This window comes from Leiobunum rupestre, chromosome 5, assembly GCF_980474605.1.
Source record: "Leiobunum rupestre chromosome 5, qqLeiRupe1.1.hap1, whole genome shotgun sequence".
Taxonomy (NCBI): Eukaryota; Metazoa; Arthropoda; class Arachnida; order Opiliones; family Sclerosomatidae; genus Leiobunum; species Leiobunum rupestre.
The window spans coordinates 51,950,163-51,966,102 of NC_143388.1; the positions used below are offsets into that span (position 1 = coordinate 51,950,163).

At 36.3% G+C, this 15,940-nt stretch overlaps 1 protein-coding gene and 1 non-coding gene across 7 annotated transcripts in view; one reads left to right on the forward strand and one right to left on the reverse strand.

Moving 5' to 3' along the window:
* Positions 1 to 399: 399 nt before the first annotated feature.
* LOC149945260 (uncharacterized) overlaps positions 400 to 15,940 on the reverse strand; it is a 148,699-nt gene continuing 133,158 nt past the window's right edge. For 3 of the 6 annotated variants that reach the window (XM_090174403.1, XM_090174401.1, XM_090174402.1), the window contains 13 exons: positions 14,866 to 14,971; positions 13,647 to 13,715; positions 13,513 to 13,584; positions 13,374 to 13,445; positions 12,481 to 12,555; positions 11,975 to 12,046; positions 11,835 to 11,906; positions 11,678 to 11,749; positions 10,346 to 10,642; positions 9,337 to 9,593; positions 7,302 to 7,808; positions 6,287 to 6,567; positions 400 to 884 (listed from right to left, as the gene is read on the reverse strand). In XM_090174403.1, coding sequence (XP_090030529.1) covers positions 690 to 884; positions 6,287 to 6,567; positions 7,302 to 7,808; positions 9,337 to 9,593; positions 10,346 to 10,642; positions 11,678 to 11,749; positions 11,835 to 11,906; positions 11,975 to 12,046; positions 12,481 to 12,555; positions 13,374 to 13,445; positions 13,513 to 13,584; positions 13,647 to 13,715; positions 14,866 to 14,971 — 2,147 coding nt within the window. In that variant the 3' untranslated portion in view covers positions 400 to 689. Of the gene's footprint in view, positions 885 to 6,286; positions 6,568 to 7,301; positions 7,809 to 9,336; positions 9,594 to 9,753; positions 9,825 to 10,102; positions 10,643 to 11,677; positions 11,750 to 11,834; positions 11,907 to 11,974; positions 12,047 to 12,480; positions 12,556 to 13,373; positions 13,446 to 13,512; positions 13,585 to 13,646; positions 13,716 to 14,865; positions 14,972 to 15,940 lie in introns of those variants that run through there. The other 3 variants (XM_090174405.1, XM_090174404.1, XR_016480790.1) reach the window with 3 other exon arrangements.
* On the forward strand, positions 3,600 to 3,690 carry TRNAC-GCA (transfer RNA cysteine (anticodon GCA)). Its single transcript is given in 2 exon segments — positions 3,600 to 3,636; positions 3,655 to 3,690. It is a non-coding gene; the product is annotated as a tRNA-Cys (tRNA).

A 15,940-nucleotide genomic window follows, 5' to 3' on the forward strand; every position in this document is an offset into this window, starting at 1 on the left:
TCATCTTTTTGAAGCCTTTACATAGCGTTCCTAAACATTTCCGCTTTGTCTAAGTTATGAAGTTTTGGGTAACTGTTATGTCATTTAGAATTGAGGATTCAGCTAACGAGCATTAACAATGATTTCACCGCAACGAATACAAAATATTGAGTGAAACATTACATTTATGAAAAATACGTACAAAACCGCATTTTTCATCGTGGATAAAACCGGATGGGATTTTACATTGCCAAACCTTGACGAAACCCTAGATTCGTTTAATCTACATATTGCTCATTGTTCAAAGAATGCTTATATATCTTGTACTATATGCAGTTTTAAAGCTATAAAGTGTTGTGAATCTCTATTTCAAAGTCACATTTTATTTTGTAAAATAAACTTTATTGAGATGTTAGCCTTTGCATCTAATCTTAACAAAGATATGAAGCACGAGACGTGTATAATATATCTGTTACAAGAGAAGAATCCATCTTAGCTATAAAAATTAGACATGTACAGGGGAAAGTGAACACCGAATCACGTCATAAATTTAGCGATATCAATATATTTTCTTCCAAAACGTAGGCGGGATTAGGCGGAACGCGCGTCTTTAATTAGCAGTACAGGGAAATGGAATATCCTGTTGTAGGAGATATATTACAAACTTTCAATGGCCGAAATAGTTCAATTCAGTTCACTCGCAAGATTTCTTACGAAAGCGATTTCAGGCGTTCTCCCAGTCTGGACGTCACGTGGTACATCCTGAGCATTTTCTTGACGAGCACGGCCAAATCTTCCATATCTTGCGCCATCTCTTCCGCGGAGTTCACCGTCGTTTTATATGAATAAAAATCTGCTACGTAAACGTGGAAGTTTCTATTTTGTTCTTCACTACCAGAAAGGACCTGAAACAGATCAAATATTTAAGTAAAGGCTTGCACCAATTTATATTGCAAAATAAAGCTGTCAAAAAATTTATATATTTCCACCTAATAAGAATAACTATGTAAAGATAATTTTTTGCGTTGCTTCTAAAGGTCAAAATAAGCCAAGAATCTCATTGGTTTCCTAAATCTATCGTTTTTTAAAGAGTTAAAACGCAAGCCAGTGACGTTTTCGCTTCCCCCACTCGTGCAGGAAGATGAAAAAACCGCGCGTATCGTTTCAACATAGTCATTACCTCTCCGAGGGGACTTTGTACCCTAGGAGGGGTTTTACAATCACCGTGTCTGTCTGTGGGTCTCTCTGTGGGTCTGTGTGTCTGGGCTGCGAACGCGTACGCATTTTCGGTACAAAGTGTAATCACTGCGTTCGCAGTTTTGTATAAAATAGTTAAATGTGGAAATTGATCAATTTGTAGTTAAATATGATCGTCGTCAGGAATCAAACCCGGGTACATTCTTACGACTCGGACATTTTACCGATGAGCCATTGACGTATACATCTCTAAAGTTTAAATACCTGTAAAACCGTGATAAAAATAAATGTAATATTTGTTTGGGTGGGAAGATTATAAATACCTTTATGTTTATTTTGTTTTGTTTCTGTTACTTTAATGTTTGATATTGCATTGGGTGTAGTATACTGTTACTTCTGCGTATTTTGAAGGTGTGTGACGTTGAGACCGGGCTAACTTTGTTAAAGCTTTGTTATAAATAAAATGTTTCAATGTATTAAGCATCACATTGTTTTAAAACTTGGCCATTAGCTTGAAACTATTTAAGCCGAAACCTGATACATTTTAGATGCACAGAGAATTGGCACCATTTTACTAGCGCACAGCTCGCGTATGAATATCACTCTTAGCGGAAGAGTATATTAATGGTTTTTAAAGTCTAAATGTTTGACGTATGAAATTTTAAAGGTCAAATCAGTCTGCAGAGATAAGAGGTTTAAAGGGTAGAACCTGTGGGTGATCAACTTTGTTAGTTTTTTGTTATTTATTTACGGGTTTTATTATCGTCTTAAACATTGTTGTAAAAATGCAAAGGTGGACTGTAGAGGGCATCAGAAATTGGAGTCCATAGGTCGCTGGTTCAAATCCGGCTCAACGGATATTTTTTGAGAAAAAATCTTACTTAACTCTATTTCAACTAAAATATTTCATTGTAAATCAACCATCGATAGCTCAGTTGGTAGAGCGGTGGACTGTAGAGGGCATCAGAAATTGGAGTCCATAGGTCGCTGGTTTAAATCCGCCTCGACGGATATTTTTTGAAAAAAAATCTTACTTAACTTATTTCAACTAAAATATTTCATAGGAAATAAACCATCGATAGCTCAGTTGGTAGAGCGGTGGACTGTAGAGGGCATCAGAAATTGGAGTCCATAGGTCGCTGGTTTAAATCCGCCTCGACGGATATTTTTTGAAAAAAAATCTTACTTAACTTATTTCAACTAAAATATTTCATAGGAAATAAACCATCGATAGCTCAGTTGGTAGAGCGGTGGACTGTAGAGGGCATCAGAAATTAGAGTCCATAGGTCGCTGGTTCAAATCCGGCTCGACGGATATTTTTTGAGAAAAAATCTTACTTAACTCTATTTCAACTAAAATATTTCATTGGAAATCAACCATCGATAGCTCAGTTGGTAGAGCGGTGGACTGTAGAGGGCATCAGAAATTGGAGTCCATAGGTCGCTGGTTCAAATCCGGCTCGACGGATATTTTTTGAGAAAAAATCTTACTTAACTCTATTTCAACTAAAATATTTCATTGGAAATCAACCATCGATAGCTCAGTTGGTAGAGCGGTGGACTGTAGAGAGCGTCAGAAATTGGAGTCCATAGGTCGCTGGTTTAAATCCGCCTCGACGGGTATTTTATGAGAAAAAAATCTTACTTAACTCTATTTCAACTAAAATATTTCATAGCATATCAACCATCGGTAGCTCAGTTGGTAGAGCGGTGGACTGTAGGTCGCTGGTTCAAATCCAGCTCGACGGATATTTTTTGAGAAAAAATCTTACTTAACTCTATTTCAACTAAAATATTTCATTGGAAATCAACCATCGATAGCTCAGTTGGTAGAGCGGTGGACTGTAGAGGGCATCAGAAATTGGAGTCCATAGGTCGCTGGTTTAAATCCGCCTCGACGGATATTTTTTGAGAAAAAATCTTACTTAACTTATTTCAACTAAAATATTTCATAGGAAATCAACCATCGATAGCTCAGTTGGTAGAGCGGTGGACTGTAGAGGGCATCAGAAATTGGAGTCCATAGGTCGCTGGTTCAAATCCGGCTCGACGGATATTTTTTGAGAAAAAATCTTACTTAACTCTATTTCAACTAAAATATTTCATTGGAAATCAACCATCGATAGCTCAGTTGGTAGAGCGGTGGACTGTAGAGGGCATCAGAAATTGGAGTCCATAGGTCGCTGGTTCAAATCCGGCTCGACGGATATTTTTTGAGAAAAAATCTTACTTAACTCTATTTCAACTAAAATATTTCATTGGAAATCAACCATCGATAGCTCAGTTGGTAGAGCGGTGGACTGTAGAGGGCATCAGCAATTGGAGTCCATAGGTCGCTGGTTTAAATCCGCCTCGACGGATATTTTATGAGAAAAAAATCTTACTTAACTCTATTTCAACTAAAATATTTCATAGCATATCAACCATCGGTAGCTCAGTTGGTAGAGCGGTGGACTGCAAAGGGCATCAGAAATTGGAATCCATAGGTTGCTGGTTCAAATCCGGCTCGACGGATATTTTATGAGAAAAAAATCTTACTTAACTCTATTTCAACTAAAATATTTCATTATATCACCCGTCGATAGCTCAGTTGTTAGAGCGGTGGACTGTAGAGGGTATCAGAAATTGGAATACATAGGTCGCTGGTTCAAATCCGGCTCGACGGATATTTTTTATGAAACAAATTTGACTTCTCTATTTTTACTATTTTCTTGTTGATTTCTGATTTTAATTTAGTGCCCCCCGGGCAAGAAATATTGGAAGAGTGATTGGGACACTGCCAGATGGGCAATGTACGACGACAGTTAAAAAATGTCTACGTCTATTATAATTTCATAATTTTTAAAATAAAATAAAATACGCTATTATGTACGACGATAAATATTATTTGCTTTATTCTTACTGCTTTATTCTTACTGCTTTATTCTTACTGCTTTATTCTTACTGCTTTATTCTTACTGCTTTATTCTTACTGCTTTATTCTTACTGCTTTATTCTTACTGCTTTATTCTTACTGCTTTATTCTTACTGCTTTATTCTTACTGCTTTATTCTTACTGCTTTATTCTTACTGCTTTATTCTTACTGCTTTATTCTTACTGCTTTATTCTTACTGCTTTATTCTTACTGCTTTATTCTTACTGCTTTATTCTTACTGCTTTATTCTTACTGCTTTATTCTTACTGCTTTATTCTTACTGCTTTATTCTTACTGCTTTATTCTTACTGCTTTATTCTTACTGCTTTATTCTTACTGCTTTATTCTTACTGCTTTATTCTTACTGCTTTATTCTTACTGCTTTATTCTTACTGCTTTATTCTTACTGCTTTATTCTTACTGCTTTATTCTTACTGCTTTATTCTTACTGCTTTATTCTTACTGCTTTATTCTTACTGCTTTATTCTTACTGCTTTATTCTTACTGCTTTATTCTTACTGCTTTATTCTTACTGCTTTATTCTTACTGCTTTATTCTTACTGCTTTATTCTAACTGCTTTATTCTTACTGCTTTATTCTAACTGCTTTATTCTTACTGCTTTATTCTTACTGCTTTATTCTTACTGCTTTATTCTTACTGCTTTATTCTTACTGCTTTATTCTTACTGCTTTATTCTTACTGCTTTATTCTTACTGCTTTATTCTTACTGCTTTATTCTTACTGCTTTATTCTTACTGCTTTATTCTTACTGCTTTATTCTTACTGCTTTATTCTTACTGATTCATTCTTACTGCTATAAGTTTTTTTATATTTTTCGAATTATCGTTCACTACCAAAGGCTAAAGTGGCTAAGTAGTTCATTGCTTTAATCATCAGGTAACAGCGATTTCGTTGGACTGGAATTTTGCTGTATCGATGAGAGAACAATATTTGTGTGGACGCGAGATTTTGTGTGTTTTTGATTGTGCTGGTTTGAGAACTAAAACCACGTAACGTAACTCTTATAGTTCCGTTGTTTATTTGAGATCTTACACTAGTTAAAACCATGGAAGAAGAAGGGGGGGATTATATTTCATTTTTTTTTACATTTAATCCAAACTATCCTGTCTGGCCGTGTATGGCCAGAAGTAATAAATAAGGGTGACAAATAATAATATGTGGACTGGACTGCCAGAAGTAGTAAATAAGTGTGAGCCTGCTGGGTCATGAAGATTATCGAGGCCGTGTATGGCCAGAAGTAACAAATAAGTGTGGCAAACTAAAATCACGTAACTCGTGCAGTTCGGTTGTATCGAAGCCGTGTAGATAAATAAGTGTGATGAAGTACTTATATGTCGACTGCACAAGCCGTGTATGGCCAGAAGTATAAAATAAGTGTGCAGTTTAGCATGTACCAAAAGCATGGGTTTTTACTTTTGACATAACCCACACTGTGACGGACCGCCTACTAGGTCTTTGAGACAGCTTGGCATGATAAAATAATCGACCAAAGTTCCTAGCAAAGACATATCGCATCACCCTCTGTTGCCAATTTTGGGCGGGGTGAAATTCCACTTTCATTTAGCGTTGCCAAACGTGTTATTATTATCGCATAGTTCGATAAATATTTCGATTTTATCCAAACTATAATTTTAATCGCGTACTATATAGTACGCTTTTTGCGATAATTTAAATATATATCTGATAATTAAAGAAGGTTTAGAACCTACCTTTTCGTTAACTTAAGAATGTAAATACGGGGTTATAATATGCCAATGTATAAATTTAAAATTTGCGCTACCTCAGTTACAATTTAGAATAAGTTTGCCTCGCCGTTTTGTTAATATTCGAAAGTAATAAAAAAAGTGTGACATGTTGAAGTCGTGTATGGCCAGAAGTTATAAATAAGTGTGGCACTTACTTATCGAAGCCGTGTAATATTTCACTAAAATTTAAGGTTTATTACTAATTCATGATTTTATGCTACCTGCTTAAATGGAATACAACCTCGAAATAATATTATCGCCTTCTTGGCGAACTTGTTTAGACTGATTTTGAGATTTTGGAACTGATTTTGGCCCAGATTTCGGGATTTCCAATATGATTTCAATATTTCTAAAATAATTTTTATCTAGAAAGTAGGGGATTTTTACGTTTGTCAAATCGTAAAAATGAAAATTGAAGCGGTAGTTACCTCAGTTGAGACGAAGACTGTTTCCCCGGAGAGTTTTCCACAAACGTAGCCTTCCGCGTGAATTTCTTTTAAACGTTTGCAGACCATGGCGGTGATACGCAGAAGCGTCTGGGCACTGAGCACGTAGGTGTTGTCGAGGATGGACCCTGGCCCGGAGGTGGGCGAACGGCAGTCGCGCAGGAAACGGAACAAAGGGGCGTATCCAACCGGAGGCTTGTACGTCTGCTCCATCATAAACGACTCGCGGATGGTCAAACGTGTGTTGTTGTAGTGCAGTCCCGCTAAAAATTAAAATGGCCTTTTTAAAGAGGGAAAAATTTTGGTTGAAATAATTTAATTTCTAATTCCCTTTTCCCAACCCGCCAAATGTTTTCGTCACCATACTAAAGGGGATCGTGTTGTGAAATGTCACGGTGACCGTTCCAAGTTGGGTCTTAGCTATGACGTATGCCTACAACGCTCCGAGCAAGCTCCAAATAGTAGAATATGTGTTTCCCACAGGTCAACGAAGAAAATTGTTCGGCGGAATTTTCTTTGATCAAATCACCTACCACTAAGCTCGGAAGAAAGCCCCTCAGTATAGGCGAATTCTCCGGAATGATGGTTTAATTCACTTATTTCGCTGAAGGATGTATCTCAAACCGTATATACCTACAGGGAAATAGTGTTTGGTTTCACTTTTTTCCTTCTTTGGACCCAAAAAACCACCAACTCCGCTAGGTTTCGTTCAAACAAAAAGATAACTTCTTTTTAGCTTTGGGGTACTCCATTTAGTTAATTACGTTTAATAAGATTTTGTCATGGAACTTCCGAAAGGTATGCCAATCCCTTAACACTATTAGTTCTCAACCAAAAAATCTGTACACCTATTAGACTGACGAGTTGTAACAGACTTAAGTACTGCTCAGCCTGTAATCAGTTTCGCATAGTACAGTTAAAGCAACAGGCTTTCAGACAAATTACGGGAAGTGACCCCTCGTCAAGACTTCTACGAAATCGCATAAACTTTACATACGTGTAAAAATACTCGAAGGTGTTCTGCATATTGGATTGGCGGCATTGTTCGACTGCCAACTTTGCCAAGTCGACCCGGACAATTTAAACCTCGCGAGAACAGTTCGGCAATGCAAGGTTGAGATTGTGTACACGAGAGGGTTTGTGGCGGAATTAAGAGGCAACACGAAGACCGCCGTCCAAGCGTAAGCGTGTCCGGGAACTTTGACTCCCGACATGGCCATCAGCCCCATGACGATAATCGGGAACCAACACAGGAAATTCGTCATCACGATCACTGCCATCTGTTGGGCGATGCGGCTTTCCAGAACGCGATGAGCTTTCATACGATTGACGCTCAAGTAGGACTTCCTGACGGTAAAATACATGTACCCGTAGGCGGAAACGATGATGACGAAGGCCACCAGATTGACGCAAAAGAAAATGGCCACCGAATACTCCCAGCCGGCCGGTTTCTTGTTCGTGATGTGCAATGCCAGGCACACTCCGGATCGAGCGTAAAATTCTCCTGAAAGAAAAAGTTAATAATGCAGTTTTCATATATTTTGATATATTAAGATATAATTTTGCCTTTTGCAGAGGGAATCGTTTTTTGGTTAACTTCTCGATTATTTTGAATGAAATCACAAATAAGAGGCGAAATACTCCAGAACGCATAATCAATGGATAAGGTTATTGAAATACTGTTCCTAATCAATGGACAGAGTGACTGAAATACTGTTCCTAATCAATGGACAGAGTGACTGAAATATTGTTCCTAATCAATGGACAGAGTGACTGAAATATTGTTCATAATTAATGTACAGGGTGATTGAAATACTGTTCCTATTCAATGGACAGAGTGACTGAAATATTGTTCATAATTAATGTACAGGGTGATTGAAATACTGTTCCTAATCAATGGACAGAGTGACTGAATTATTGTTCATAATTAATTTATAGGGTGATTGAAATACTGTTCCTAATCAATGGACAGAGTGACTGAAATATTGTTCAGAATTAATGTACAGGGTGATTGAAATACTGTTCCTAATCAATGGACAGAGTGACTGAAATATTGTTCCTAATCAATGGACAGAGTGACTGAAATATTGTTCATAATTAATGTACAGGGTGATTGAAATACTGTTCCTAATCAATGGACAGAGTGACTGAAATATTGTTCATAATTAATGTACAGGGTGATTGAAATATTGTTCCTAATCAATGGACAGTGACTGAAATATTGTTCATAATTAATGTACAGGGTGATTGAAATATTGTTCCTAATCAATGGACAGAGTGACTGAAATATTGTTCATAATTAATTGTCAGGGTGATTGAAATATTGTTCCTAATCAATGGACAGAGTGACCGAAATATTGTTCATAATTAATGTACAGGGTCATTGGAATACTGTTCCTAATCAATGGACAGAGTGACTGAAATATCGTACATAATCAATGGACAGGGTGACATCTTGTTCTTCAGTAAGAGAAGAGTACGACATGATATATTTCCTATAACGATTCTTATAAAACTGTTTAATAAATGAATAATAATTTTCACATATATTTAAGTGTACCGAAGTTAAATTGTGGTTCCTAAAAGGAGTCTTAGCCCGCCATTATAAACAACATCTGAAAAGGGTATAACAAATTTTATCATGGGGAAAACTATGATGAATTTTCTTTCCAAGGATTTTTTATCTTGGTTTTGTTAGATGTTGGTATATTCTAAAGGGCTGATCACTTAGAATTTGCTTAAGAAATCAAGGAGTTAGCCAAGAATACGTGGAGTACTTTAAGATATTACGGAGTACACCATGATTACCCTAGGATGAGTGCGTCAAGGGTATGCGACGAGTACGCTGAGTACACCGAGATTAAAGTAAGAGCACGCGGATATTACGTAAAGAGCTGGGCAATTACATAAGATTAAACGGGGATTGTGGAGATTACATACTCATTGAGGGAAAACGAATACACTGATTACGAGCAGTATCCTATGATTGCGCACCACCTTATGAGCTTTGAAGGTTATTTATCGTTTTTTACCTTGGAAGTACTGTTGAAATACAAGTGGCACCACGGCCAGAACGATGGCCAAAAACCAAGAGAAGGTGATAACTTTGTACGTGAAGGTCATCGAAAGATGGCGCAGGGAAAACGGGAAGGATATGCTCAACAGCCTGTCGACGGTTATGAGGACCAAAGTGAACACGGACACTTCACTGGACACAGTGGACAAAATTCCACACACTTTACACAATGCACTGCGACGCCATTGGTCAGAAATCTGCATGTACCGGCCTCTATAATTAAAAAAAACATGATGAAATGGACAACAATTACACAAAAGAAAATGTAAAAGCAGCGTTGGAACATTAGGTTACACATATCAGTTTATTTAGGAGTTAATAATATATCTCACAAGAGAACGATAAATAAAGGACGTTACAATGAAACAAGTACCTTCGAAGGCTCAAGGCAGTTTTCTATGAACTCAATTTTCCCACTGAACCTCGAAAACATACACAGCGTCACTAACGATGCAAAATGTAAAAAATACGTTTCGCAATGTTACACAACAGCCCAAACCAACTATTTCACAATTTCTGTCATCGTCGCAAAAGCCATTTGCTGGTCAGATTTTTTAGGGATACATCCAGGTAGAAACTACTATTATTAATCCAAGGTTAGATAGAGAAAACTTATACTGATGGAACGACAACCCGACTAAATCTCATTTAAAAGCCCTTGAAGATAATCCAATGTTTAACGAGGTAACATTTGAAGCTAGCGTGGTTCAGAATGCACTTACATCGTCACCACCACCATTGACAGCATCGAAAATAATAGCCCCTTTCCCACTATCATGAGAGGGGATGAAGCTAAAAAGTGCATCTGTCTGTCTGTCGGTCTGTCTAGGTAAAAGCATCCACGCCCTATGTCTAACAGAGCGCTCAAACTTTGCAATTTTGTTTCGATATATGAAAGAGATGAATACTTATATCTGGGAGATAAATTATAAGCTTCTGTTTCATATAACGCGGTCGTCTTTTACCGGTAATGTTCGTCGACGCCGGCAATAATGATGAGATAGACGCCCATCAGGAAATCTGCACAGCCGAGTGATAAGATGAGAATGGAGCTCGGGTTGGAATCGGAAAGTTTAATCCTCCATATAATGACGAATAGGTTTCCCATCAGGGCCACAACCCCTAAAACCCAGATGACGGCTCTTTGCAAAGGGCTGCCCATTAAATCTTCACAATCGGATATTTCGTCGGCGGATGGATAACAATTCTCGAAGGAAATCTGTCGGTTTACCAAACAGCAAAACTTGAAGGAATCACTGTACCTTTATAACAAGAAAATACAGGTTAAACAGATCTTTCTTTAAAGAAACGTGACCTTCGTTTCAATTGTAATACTGGTTTTTCTTGGAAAGGGTATTTATTTTAAAAACCATATAAGGTTTATTTTAGAAAATTTCCAGGTATACATATGAAGTAGAAAATTTCTGAAAAATTTAGAAAAACTTTAATGTTTTTCAAAAAGGCATGTTTTGACCGGTAGGTGATAGACGAAAGCTGTCAATGATAAAATTACATTTTTCAAATAAGTACATACCTGCAGATATTACTTTAACGCAGAAATGTTTATTTCTATTAATTTTAAATCACAATTTTTAACGTAAATGTTTTAAGGGTACGGCCATCTTGAATTATTTTTATTAACTACCAACGAAGAAATATAACGAATAACGCGAAAACGATCACGTCAATATTTCTTTCTTCCGGTTCGAAAAAACGTAAAATTCACGAGATTGCAAGAAGTTTCACAAACTTTGCAAGATTTCGTAATACGTTGACCTACCGCGGGTTTCCAAGAATATGGCCGAATAACATTAGCTTCTGGTATAATCTTCACTCACTTTGTATCGAAAGTTCGTCTGCTTTTTATCATATCACGAATATCGATGGCGAGCGTGAGTGTCACTTAAAACCGAAAAGCATACCAAGTTTCGCTACAATGTAAGCGAAGATGGGTTAGAGCAAAGAAAATATAGACATGGTACCCTAGATTCGAAATCACTGTCTTGCTAGTAGTTAATAGCGTTCACCCACTTTCTGTCGGAACTCCGAAAATATTAGCTCCCCAGTTACCATGGTAACCGACTATTGATAGCTCTTTAAAGTAACCGATAGAGACCGATTTTTCGGAGGTCACGTTCAGGAAGTGGGTAAGAGCTTTGTTACAAAACCGTCAATCGGAAAGCTCTCTGAATTCAAATCTAAGGTACGACGTCGACTATTATCTTTAGTGAGAGATAGCTGGTTTGCATATTCCTATGTACCTGTAAGAGATGTGTCAGGTGTCTTTATATACTTACAAATAATTTAAAGACGAGAGTCCTTCAAACATTGAAGAAGGAAACGATTCAATGTTGTTACCTTGAATATCTCTAGAAAATAAAAATGTCGGATGTTAAATAATTAGTCAAATAAGTAAGTTTTCAAATTATATTCTTTTTCGGAAAATGCACTGACAAATGGGTAACTGATGGAAGCCCAAGAAAAGCTCCGGGTTCCACATACTGAATTCCATTACCACGAAGAAGCCTTCAAATTAAATATACGCCCGAGTTAAGTACATATATATAACAGAAAATTTAGTGCAGTTTACTTACAATACTTCAGTATTTTCCATACCAAGGAATGTGTTTCTTCTTAACACGGTCATGTTGACATTCGTAAGATTTCTGAGAATAGGAATTGGAAATTATTTAGAAAGGTTATTTGGGTAAAAAAATTTCATTAAGTTGTTGTTGGGTTCATTTCTATTTCAAATATTCATCTGTAGAATGCGTCAGTATAGTTCAACGTTGATAATACAGCCTAGCACTCAGCTATGACCCTTCTTTCGCGATGACATAACATTGTAAATTCAACTCTTTCGCGACCACTATGGTCTTAAGTTTCCTACAGTTTGAGAGGGGCTGAAAGAACGTCACCAGCGAGCGCTGCAATCGCATCTGAAGATTTTGATTTGATTTTCATTAGTGGGAAGGAGCTTACTTTTTAAGTAAAAGTAAATAAATTCTTGGAAATAAAGCTCATTTCGTGGCCTCTTCTACTCCATTAGTAGATTCAATGATATCCATAAAAAACAATTTAATATAGCAAATCTTATTACAATGTGGGAAGGCTGTGAAGTCCCTTGAAAGCTTCGGGTTCAATTCTAGATAATCCATGGTTGTTGTTCAACAGTCTAAAAAGAAACGAATTACTTAACATAACAATTTAAAAATTGGTAAGCCTATTGTAACAGTGAAACATTTTGTAAAATATTTATATCAGATATACATTTACTATAAACAGGAATCCATACCTCTACTTGGAATGCTTATCGCGGCAGATTTCCGTCTCTATGTGGCTGACGGTTTTTTGACGTCACTTTGTTAACTAAACAAACAACAACGTGAAGGGGAGTGCGCGCAGAGGGGATTTTTTTCTCTCGTAGGCGGGGCCAAACCGTCAGAGTGATCTTACCTTACGCGATACGGCTTGATAAGCATTCTAAGTAGAGGTATGGATTCCTGCTATAAATAATTTATTTACTGCCATATTATTTTATGAGGCATGCGAATTATGACTTGACTCGAAATCTTTTTCTGTGTTTGTGTGATAGCTATATGTATATTTCCAAAACACTTTAAATTTTACTAATACATCAATTGATTTGCTACCAAGTATCTTAGCTATACAGATTTTAGTAAAATTCGAAGCAACCTCTTTGAAAAACAGTAAGAAGTTTGTCTAGATTTGCACACCTAAAATATTTCGTTTTGTACAAAATATTTTTGAGGTATTATAGTTAGCTTCTAAATCGTTGGACTAAGATCTAAGTTTAGTAATTTTTTTGGCATCAACAAATTCTATGACTTCATAAAAATTTATTTTAAAATAATGAAATTTCTCTGCTTAGTTTAAAGTGGAGCATTTCGTAAAGTTCACTAATAGCTTGGTCCAACTAAATCTTAATTTTTCAACTGGTTGTATTCCATATAAAAATAGGGTTTAACTTACAACGTCTTGAGGCTTTTAAGGCCAATGAAGGCAAACTTTTCGATTACTTGTAAATTGTTGTCTCTCAGATCTCTAAAAAACAAAAAAATAGATAATTTTGTTTGAAATAGACTTAAATTGGCTTTCGAGTTATAATTACAAGAAATACAAGTTGCGAAGACCTTCGAATTTTCTGGACGGAATAATCCTCAGTTCGTTATGTTTCAAAGAACTGTATTTGAGGAATAAAATGTTATGCGCACGCGCAAGAATTTGAATACACAGATTACTTACAGTTCAGAGAGCCAGGAGAAGTAGTCGAATTTAGCCAGGGTGATATTCAGTTTGTTGTGAGAAAAATCGCTAAAAATAAAACAAACTATCTCTAAAAATACAATCTGGTTTTGCTACAAGTAAATTATGTTAATAAATAACAATATTTAGTTACGAGTGTAACTTAATGATAAAATTATTCAAGGGAAATTATGCAATTTGAACACCCGGCTTATTTTGACACGTAGAGGTAAGACACCAACTGCACAGGAGCGTTCTGCATCACAAGATATCGAGTTGTAGCTCGCCTTTAATAATAATAATCAGCAAGGCAGAACCTTAGGCCCAAGTCATCTAGCGATTTATAATGCCTTTAAACATGTGGCCGGGTTACAATGCGTAGGAGGGTGGTGGCAAGCCCTTCATGCCACGCGAGCAAACAGCTCCCTACACTCACTATTATCGTTAACCTCTACAAGTTTTTAAAGAAGGGGAAGAGCTCGGGGTAAAACCCCTAAAACCAGTGGGGAGAGAACCTTCAAACTCAACGAAGAATGATTTTTCCGAGTTTCCATCCAGTGCCACAAGCGGGGATCGAACCCGGCTCCTCTTGCTGCGAGGTGAAAGCGCTAACCACTCCGCCACCCCACTTCTCTGTTCAGGGTTGGACATAAGGATATTTTTTAGTAGTCATCCTGACTAGTGAGTCTCCTATCTTAATTTATTTTAGTATTCAGACTGATTAGTGAGTCTCATATCTTAATTTATTTTAGTATTCAGACTGATTAGTGAGTCTCATATCTTAATTTATTTTAGTAGTCACTGACTAGTGGGGGTAAAAATGGGGGTATAAAAACAATAAGGACAGCCAACATTTTGCTTTACTCGTCAGAATTAAAATAGGAGTTTATCATCACATGAGTTACATGGTGTGATTTAAAAAAATGGGATTGATGAATGCTGAATTTATAATACGCTATATTCGACATTATTTATGAATATTTAGGTAAATTTTTCACTAGTCAATTTGATTAGTGAGCCCCCAAATTTCGATTTATTTTAGTAGTCAAATGCCATGACCAGTGTCGATCCCTTGTGGACATCCTCTCTTGCAAGGTTGTGAAGTCAAAAGCACGTTAAATTCAAATTGAACGTTATCCCCCAAAACCGGCAAGAATCCGAACGAGCCAATTTCATAGGCTGTAATCATTTTTACGAAATTTTTGTCAGACATACTCACAATTTCCGAATTGTAATAGGCAGTGAGTCGGGTAGAACGGAAGAGTTCAAATTGCGACAAGACACATACAGCCCAACGCAAGAGCATCCTTTTGGACATGCCACATCTGCAAGTTTTTCAATTATTAAGTAATATAAAATAATTAAATATTTCTAATTACGCATTAGTTTTAAAATATTCGAATAATTGAAAACAAAATATTTTAAAAAATAATAAAATTAATTTTCATATCCAGCTGGCTGAAAATCAACTTATTCTACTTCTCACTATGGAAAAAGATACTTGTAGGGACAAGAAGCATTAAGGTTACCGAAAACGTAAGAATCTAATTTCAGGATCGCGAGGCACCTGAATTGTTCGGAATTATCATACAGCTTCGACAATTGAAACACACGTACTTTGAACTATACTCTTAGATACTGGATACCAATCTTTCTAAAAATCATAGTTATTCAGATTTTATTTGCAACTTATATACTTAAATATAAACCTCTCTAATATACACCATATCTCAGAATCACTTGTGTGAAAATATGGATAAATGGTGGTAAAGTTATGATTTATTTTAAGACTATACTTACCTCGTTAGTATAGTAATATTTAAACTTTCAGTCATAAAATCCGAATAATTAGGATTTTTAGAACAATATTTATCCAGTTTCTAAGAGTATAGTTCAAAGTGCATGTGCATCAATTTTCAAAGCTGTATGACAATTCCGAACAATTTATTACAAACAGAAATCCATAATTTTTACAATCGTATAGCTCCAGCTGTTATCGGTGGTAAAATAGTATTCTTTTATCTTTCGAGAAAACTACGTGTTACCAAAACGTTTTGATTTAACTCTTAAGTTAGTTCGTGGAACTTAAATATATAAAAACTTAATTAAAAGGTTTTAATCTCATAACGGCTGGAATATTCTGTTTTAAACAAATCCCCGACAGATGCAGTCTGGGGCAAATAAAACTTCTTGCTTCTCTTCAAGTGTCCACTTGTACCTTAGAAAGCTAAGTTCGTTCTTTTTATAATATGAGGTATACTTTCCTGTTAAATTAGCGTTTTAAGTTTGCATAG